This window comes from Telopea speciosissima, chromosome 11 (assembly GCF_018873765.1).
Source record: "Telopea speciosissima isolate NSW1024214 ecotype Mountain lineage chromosome 11, Tspe_v1, whole genome shotgun sequence".
NCBI lineage: Eukaryota > Viridiplantae > Streptophyta > Magnoliopsida > Proteales > Proteaceae > Telopea > Telopea speciosissima.
This window is the reverse complement of record NC_057926.1, coordinates 38,495,875-38,505,357: the sequence shown is the minus strand read 5'-3', so window position 1 is coordinate 38,505,357 and position 9,483 is coordinate 38,495,875. Positions and strand designations below refer to the sequence as shown.

Here is a 9,483-nt window from a genome sequence, read left to right as displayed (position 1 = left end):
GACACTTAACTGCAGAGATTAACAGAGTGGACTAAATTGATACAAATTCATAAAAACAGGAGGTGTCTGTGACATTTTGACCTAATATGGTAAGCTTTTGAGTTATTAGATACTTTTAGAGGGTGTCCGTGAAATTTGCCCTTTTTTTTTTTGGTTGGATTTCAGTCAATCATGTTACAGAAGCGTTTGGTTGTGTAAATCTATTGATGCAGTTTCTGATTTTGGATTAAATTCCATAAAATTAGTTTCTGTGGATTCATAATTTTAAATGATTAACTGATTGATTACTCTGATTCTGTAACATGAATCTTTCTGAATAACTGTTTGCTTACCTTGATTCTATGACTTGATTCCTTCCTGAAAAATGATTTGATTATCCTGACTCAGGTGGATTCATCCTGAATCTATATAAAAAATTGTTTAATTACCGTGCATTATCTTTTCCACTGTCACACATTTTAAAGTGGTCCATACACATCAAAAAAGAAATGTATTGGCAGTAGTTTGTAGAATTTTCTACCTGGATTAATCTTAGTATTTGATTTCATAATTATAAATTCATGACCACATATATTTAAACAATCGTAATGTCCCACCACCATCCCCTCGATTCCAATTAAACAGCATCTCAGACTCCCTCACCATCCCACACACTTCAAGTTCAACCCCAACCAGTAACTTAGAAAGCCTCATCTCCCCATCACCATCTAGCAAGGTTTCTCCATGTTCTATTCTATACTAAGAATGAAATTATAACTTTATTAATCAGGGTTACTTGCAAATTGCAATGGATCTCAACTTCAAGTTCGTGATTATGGAAGGGCTCCTCCTCAGTTCCATGATCACCAACTTATTTATTACTCATTCTCACTAATTAAGGTTCCTTACCCTATGATTTCTTAGCTCATTGCACTTAAGTTTTCTATGGAATTGGAATCGGAAACTCTAAGTCTAAAATCAAAACAAAAAAAACAGGAAAAAGCAATCTCCACTCATTCTCACTCCAATGTCAAGAAAGTTAAAAAGATTAAAAAGCAATCATGGATAACTAAAGAAGTAATTCTCATCCAAAGCATGACTTGACTTAAGTGAGGAAACCATGTGGAAGATCAGACCTCAGACCTCAAACCCGTATAATTTTGGAATAAATAAATTTTATTTTTATTATTAATGCATGAATTTATTTACGGTCTTATAAGTTTGTTTCATGGGTCTTTACACAAAGTAGTTCTTGACTAGGGATAGGCTTGGACATCCTGTTCACATGATCATTACATTGTATGTCACTAGAAAAATTGTTTTCAGCACATAAAAGGAAGTACACATTATTTGTGTGTATGAAAAAGAATGTAATATAAATTCTCACATGTATTACTATCTATCGTATTATGGATAGATCTATTCCCGTCACCAGTGATCCTTTGACCTGAGAGATCCTTATCGTTACAATGTTACATTACGGGTTACGGTACACTAATGGCCCAAGTGTGCTCCCCCATTGCCCAAACTCTTGTACAGAGACCATGTGACCAAGTAGAGATCTCTTGCCTTTTTTTTTTTTAATTATATTAACTAACTGTAAAGTAAAACTGTATTTTATTGTATAATTCGTTATTATACATGTATAATATAGAACCAAGTAAAAAGCACGTTTTTTGCCAGATTTATGATTGAATACGATAAAATATGTTTTTTTTAATAAACGTTTAGATACGCGTATAATACACGAACTTATTAAGGTTGGATCAATCTTTGGACAAAGTTACGAATCCTTAGGTGAACCTAGGTTCTCAAAATTCTAAGCCCAACTTTCTCAAGTTGCACCATTAGGCTTTGTTTGATTGTTAGGAAATGAAAAGAAAAAAAAACACATATTGAGACAAAAACCATGATGATACAATGAATGATTTATGTATTTATCTTTTTCTTCAAATTTTCAAAAAAAAAAAATTTATCAACCAAACACAACCTTAGTGGTTCCCGTCCAAGAGATTTATAGTAAAACTATCATCTTGAGTGAACAATTATTATTTAAACAATTCAAAACTTTAGAAAATAATGGTCATTACTCCAATCTGATGCATGAAAATTATTTTAAATAATTTTTATTTCTCAACTCCTTATTTAATTAAGAGAGGTGCTGTTGCAATGCCCAAAGACATTTCTACATTGGATTTGTAAGCTACCTTTGATCAAATTTCTAGTTATCTTAGCAAAGTCCTTGTCTTTCTGTTGCAATTCTGCAACTAATTAGGTCCCCTATGGGACATAAGAGTTAAAAAAATTACTTAATTGTGCACAAGTTTTAGAAGTGGAATATTGGATCACCAATCAAAACCAGTAGAGGACTAATGAGTTCTCTTAGTCAATAGGTTAATTTGGAATGAAAAAGTACTGAGGGTGGAGCACAGCAACATGGAATCCAGGGGGCCCACAAAGGGGGCAGTGGATTCCATGTGAGCACTGATCAGGTCCCAATAAGGTCAGTCCTCGTACATGGACATGATCCGAGCTCCCGCAATTTAGATCCTCTATGGTGTGTGGCCCATAGCGGCCATAGTGACCCAAACATACCGCTGTGTGCAATATCCGCCTTACCCCTACTCGAGCAAGGTGCTCGGGCAGGGGTAAGGCAGACATTGTGCAAGGTGGTGTGTCTGGGCTACTATGGCTGCTACAGGCAGCACATCGTAGACGATCACAATCTGAGCTCCCGAGTGGTGCATATTCCAAGTTCCAACAATTGCAATTGAATTAGGACTTCGGTGTATACTGGGCTGGCTATTCATCTAGACACCGTCCAAGATTGATTTGGTTGATCAAGAAGTCAAAAGAAACTACTTATTGAGGACTAAAAGGTTCTTTCAATTTCTACCAAAAAACAAAAAAAAAAAAAAAAAAAGGTTCTTTCAATTTATGGGCTATTCATCTCTTGATTGTATTACTGAGGACTAAGCTCAAAATACAGTCTTCGGTCTTAGGGTTTCTGAAGATTAAGAAAACAGAGAGGTATACAAATCATATGAAGATGGGTGGCTAATTTATGACGAGGAATAGAGGATGCTACTTAGCTTATTTTTGACACTTAGTTTGTTCATAGAATTGGAATATATGATAGAGAAGACACTATACAGTCAATTCAAAGTAATCACATAAACATGGCATTCTCGATCATCCAAAACATGCATGTTTACATGAACAAAGCAAATTAGATTTGGCTCGTCTGCGGTCTGGGTGTGAGTGACCATCGTGTTGCCCACGATAACTAGTGCGCCACATGGATTTGGCTGCTTCTAACGATTGAGGTGTAATCATTTCAAATAAATTCAAATAAGGTGTTTAAACCTATCCCATAGTTTAATCTCAACCTCTCCAACCATGCATGGTCCCAGCTATGCATTAATGGACACATTCATTGATATTGATAGAACGGATAAAGATCCTCTTCAATTCTTTAATCTGGTAGGTCTTGGCATTATCACCTTCCCTGCACAACACGTAGCCTTAAAAGATCCTATGGTGGAGATTGAATTGCTCCATTTCATGAAGCCCAACCCAATTTGGCTTCCGGATCAATCTCAATCCGATGAGATTCTAAACCCAAACCACAGAGTAGGACAGAAAAAAAAAAAAACACAGAAAGGGTATACACTTTCAGACCTCGACTTTCCCTCTCTCTCTCTCTCTCTCTCGCGGTTCATCTCCTTCCCTCCTTCCCACCATTGGAGAGCTTCAAGGTCTGAAACCAGGTCTGGTTTCCTTTGCAAGTAGACCCAAATCAATGGTGCTATGTTTGCTGGTGCCCAGATGCCATTGTTTGCTCTTGGGGTTACAGATGCTCGTTTCCTATTACATTGACTGGGACACGACACGCAGAGAAATCAAGAAGGTTGCTTTTCTATTTTGCGGAGGTGCTGTTTTGACTGTCATCTTTCACACCATTGAGAACCTTAGTTTCGGAATCATCGGACAGCGACTAACTCTGAGGGTGCAAGAGAAGATGTTTGCAGGAATAACTATCATATACCAATCATGACTGAAATCATACACATACAATCATAGACAGAGAACAAATTCAATCTGTCTTTTAGAATTTCACAAACCAGTGCCTCAGTAGATAGATAAGCGATCCGGATTTCGGACAGCAGATATAATTGTCCTAAAAAAAGGGATAGAATAATGCAGTGATATGACAGTAATTGCAGTTGATAGGTCTCTTATAACTTGTCACAAGAAGGTCGTGATTGGCGCGTTGGTCAAGTGCTCACTTGCTGAACACTTTTTCATGGGTTCAAATCCTGGAAACAGCCTCTCTAGAAACAGGGGTAAGGCTGTTTACATTTGACCCTCCCCAGGCCCTGCTAAACGCGGGAGCCTTGTGCACTGGGTATGGCCTTATAGGTCTCTTATAACTGCAACAATTCCTGGGGAACAATTAAGAACATATCTTCGATTGCCAGCAGTTGAACCTGGGTTACCTGGGTGAAATTTATTTAATTTCTCTTCTCCATGTTCCCTGCACTTTTTTATGTATAACTTAATCTTTCAGATCTGTGATTGCAGCCATCTTGAGAGTTCAATGCTCTCATCACGCCTAGAAACTGATGCAACTCTACTGCGAGGAATGGTTGTCGATCGATCTACAATTCTCTTACAGAACATATTTCTTGTTATTACCTCATTCATCATTGGCTTCCTCTTGAATTGGAGGATCACACTAGTGGTCATTGCCACACATCCTCTGATTGTTAGCGGCCACATCAGTGAGGTTTCTCTTTTTTCCATCCTCTTGTTTAGCTGCTAATCATATGATGCATTGTTTGACTTCACATTAAATCCTGTCTAACTAGCATAAGAACCTAAATATATGTTACAAAAACTCTTCATGAAAGGTTATGGTGGTAACCTGAACAAGGCTTACCTCAAAGCTAACATGCTTGCACGTGAGGCAGTGAGCAATATTCGCACCATTGCTGCATTCTGTTCTGAGGATTAGATAATTGATTTATATGCACATGAGCTTGAAGACCCCTCCAAATGCTCCTTCCGTTGTGGCCAGATCGCCGACATTGCATATGGTGTCTCCCAATTCTTCATCTTCTCATCCTATGGCCTAGCCTTGTGGTATGTCTTTTGGGTTTTCAGAATGGTGAAAAAGTTTCTGTTGTAAGCTTAGTATCAACTACAAAAGCTTTAAGGCCCAAAGCCATAAGAGAATTTGTGCAGGTATGGTTCTGTTTTGATGGGGAAGGAAATCTCCAGCTTTAAATCGGTGATAAAATCATTCATGGTTTTAATTGTAACAGCATTGGCACCAGATCTTCTAAAAGGTAGACAGATGTTGGCTTCAGTCTTTGATGTATTGGACAGGAAGACAGAGGTTGCAGGGGATGTTGGAGAGGAAGGGACAAGAGTAGAGGGTACAATAGAATTGAAGGATGTTGATTTCAGTTACCCTTCAAGGCCAGACATTGTGATCTTCAAGGATTTCAATCTCAAAGTAACTGTGGGGAAGAGCAGGGCATTAGTAGGGTCTAGTAGATCTGGTAAGAGCTCTGTGCTCCCCCTTGTACTTCAGTTCTACGATCCAACAGCAGGGAAGGTGATGATTGATGGTAAGCATTTCCTACAGTTGAATGATTCGACCCACCTTATGGTTTCTTTCATGGGTTGGAGACAGTTTGGCCCAAGCACAATTACATTCATGGTGCCTCACCCTTGTAAACCTTTGAACTTTATAGATCAGTAACCTTAAAAAATGGCCAAATCATGAAAAGGTTTAACAAAGAAGGCTAATGTATAAAATTTTAGAAGTCAAATGGTTAACCCTTCTCTATACATGAGCTGTCATGGATTCCTGCAGGAAAAGACATTAAGAAACTCAAGCTCAAGTCCCTTCGAAAACACATTGGCCTTGTCCAACAAGAGCCAGCGCTATTTGCCACGTCAATCTATGAAAACATTCTTTATGGCAAAGATGGATCATCTGAAACAGAGGTCATTGAGGCCTTCCAAGCTTGCTAATGCACATAACTTCATCAGTAGCCTCCCTGAGGGCTACTCGACCAAAGTAGGAGAGCGAGGGGTGCAACTATCAGGTGGCCAGAAGCAACAGGTCGCTATTGCAAGAGCTGTTCTCAAGAATCCAGCAATTTTGCTTCTTGATGAGGCTACCAGCGCTCTCGATGTGGAGTCTGAGCATGCCGTTCAACAAGCCCTTGATAGGCTAATGAAGAATCGAACAACGGTTATGGTGGCACATCGGTTGTCTACCATCCAAAATGCAGATCACATATCAGTTTTGCAAAATGGAAAGATCTTAGAGCAAGGGAACCACTCTACTCTAATAGAGAACAAGAAGGGAGCCTATTATAAGCTTATCAATTTACAGCAACTGCAACAATAACAGAAATAAAAGGAGTAAATGACCAAGATAACTGGTTACAATTGAACTTGTATTCTTTTTCCTTTTTTGACTATTTACTCCTTCAGCTATGTGGGATTTATTGTTTTTCTTAACAATGAATAAGTGTATACATGAACATCTTAGAAAGTTAAAATATTATCAAATTAAATATTTTAAGAGTAAATGAAGAATATTAACCATTACTAATACTGATCTTCAGCACAGTAATTACATTATAGAAGTGTTCTTGGAAAAACTAAAGATGGAAATTCTTAACGTAATAATTACAAACATTTGAAAGGCAAGTGTAATAGCCAAGTAGCATTGCAAGAGTACTTACAGAATCATGAACTCCAAAATCAGCATTCAGCTCCCCCCCCCCCCCCCTTTCCTTTTTTGGATACCTCTAGAAACAAATAAGTCAGAAACATACCAAAACCAGACCCAACTCACCAATTGATACCCTTATCCTGGATAATCATGGTGTTTATAAAAAAAAAAACGATCGTGGTGTAAAGTCACTATTTTATCATGTTTCATATGGTTTATGCCCTTCACAATTTAACTCCTAAGTTCATTCTTTCTGAAGCCTTTAAGAATCTTTCCTTGGAGTGGATATTGTTAATGTAAACACCAAGAAGCAGGAAGAAACAAAACAGATATAAGCAAGGATAACACAGAGATTTAACGTGGTTTACACACTAAATTGATATGATACATACATGGACGAACCTAAAGATGAATTAAAAAAAATACAATAGAGTTCTCTCAAGAACACCCAAAGGTCAAACCCTAACACAAAAATGCCCAAATCCAACTTTTTCTTACTTACACAACAAGACAATAAAACAAAGAAGGCAAGGCCTTTAAAGCCTAGTCCTGTAGTCCATCTTGTTGCAAGCCCAGATGAGAAGGAATGAAGTCATTAACGACAAGCCCTACTCATCAGTTGTGCAATATGGCTAGTCAGCTCATTCTGAAGCCTCACAATCTCAAGCTGAGTATCCATCATCTGCTGTGCCTCTTGCTTTAATGGTTTCTCTTCTTCATCTTTCAGACCGCCGCCAACTGTTTGAACAGGTACCTGTGTCTCCATTCTTTTCTCAGCAAGGCTCGCCGGATGGCTCAAAGGCTTGTTTGAAGCTTCTCCTGCGTCAAATTTGGCACAACCCAAATGGGTTCCATAGTCACACTCTTGACAAAAGTAGACCCAGCATTCCCTGTCAACGACACAATGACAAACATCACACCAGAAGGTCTTTGATTTATCGACAGGGAATTCAAAACAGAGGGTTAGAGCATGTTTGGGGTGATCTTTATGGACTATGGTGCGAGGCAAGGAGGCACATTGAATGTGGAGATCAAATTCACAAGGGGCACAGCTTAAGCTAAATGATTGACCAGAGGAACGACACCCATTACACTTGAATGAGCCGCCGGAGTAAGTTGGTTTGGGAAGAAGGGTGAGGGCATGTTTGGGGTGAGATGGGTGCTCCATCCAACGACCTGTGTTTCGGCATTGCTTGTGGAGAAAGTATCTACACTGATTGCACCCAGTCAATAAACCTGAGGCGGGCAGTTTACAACCTGAGCATTGGATTTGTTCATGTTCAAGGGCTTCATAACGAGTTAAAGGATGGGGGTGGCTAAAGTGATACTTCATCTCTCTCTCTTTGTTCATCTTCCTTGTTACTTCTTTTGTCCTTTCCTTGAATGTTGTATTGCAGCATTGCAGCCTTGCAGAGATTATATATAATTGGCAACTGCAATGTTTCAGTCAATCAACTTTTTGTTTTTTTTTTTGGTAGGGTTTCAGTTAGGGATGTAAATGGATAATCGAATCCGAATCCGAATTCGCATCCGTATTCGTTTAGGGGCATATTCGTTTAGAGATATCCGGAAAAAATCCGAATACTCCGATTAAAATCCGTCCGAAAAAATCCGAATACTTAATAATAAAAATTAAGTAAATAATGATTTTAGGGTTTTGAAGATTAAACAAGTTCAGAATATGATGAAGAGAATCATGATCTAAGAGATATGGATTGGAGAGAATTGTATCGCTAGGGAGGAAGGTCGGTTAACAGGGATATGTACGGATGGTGAAAATCAATCCGTTAGAGGTATCCGTATTCGCCAGGAATATCCGCTCCGATCACATCCGTCCGAATCCGATCCGTTTACATCCCTAGTTTAAGTTACGTGTTTGATTGCGTAAATCTATTGGTCCAGATTCTGATTTTGGATTAGATTCCATGAAATTAGTTTTTGTGGATTCATAATTTTGAATGATTAACTGTTTGATTAACCTTGATTCTGTAATATAAATCTTTCTGAATAACTGTTTGGTTACTTTGATTCTATGACTTGATTCCTTCTTGAAAAACGGTTTGATTACCCCGACTCAAGTAGATCCATCCTGAATCTATTTGAAAAATTGTTTAGTTACCTTGCACTGTCTTTTCCACAGTCACATATTTTAAAGTGGTCCATCCACATAAAAAAAGAAGTGTATTGACGGCACTTGTAGAATTTTCTACTTGGATTAATCTTAGTATTTGATTTCATAATTATAAATTCATGATCACATATGTTTAAACAATCATAATGTCCCACCACCATCACCTCGATTCCAATTAAACAGCATCTCAGACCCCCTCACCATCCCACACACTTCAAGTTCAACCCCAACCAGTAACTTAGAAAGCCTCATCTCCCCATCACCATCTAGCAAGGTTTCTCCATGTTCTATTCTATACTAGGAATGAAATTATAACTTTATTACTCAGGGTTACTTGCAAATTGCAATGGATCTCAACTTCAAGTTGGTGATTATGGAAGGGCTCCTCCTCAGTTCCATGATCTCCAACTTATTAATTACTTCAGTCATTCTCACTAATTAAGGATCCTTACCCTATGGCTTCTTAGCTCATTGGCGCTTAGGTTATCTATGGAATTGGAATATTTAATCGCAAACTCCAGTCTAAAACTAAAACGAAAAATACAGGAAAAAGCAAACTCCACTCATTCTCACTCCAATGTCAAGAAAGTTAAAAAGATTAAAAAGCACACCCCAC

General features: G+C 38.2%; 1 protein-coding gene across 1 annotated transcript; it reads left to right on the top strand.

Moving 5' to 3' along the window:
• The first annotated feature begins 5,520 nt into the window (after positions 1-5,520).
• Positions 5,521-6,494, top strand: LOC122645907 (ABC transporter B family member 10-like). Its single transcript, XM_043839313.1, has 2 exons — positions 5,521-5,615; positions 5,864-6,494. The coding sequence occupies exons 1-2, from the start codon at positions 5,613-5,615 to the stop codon at positions 6,404-6,406; spliced, it is 546 nt and encodes a 181-aa protein (XP_043695248.1). The 5' UTR covers positions 5,521-5,612; the 3' UTR covers positions 6,407-6,494.
• Positions 6,495-9,483: the final 2,989 nt, after the last annotated feature.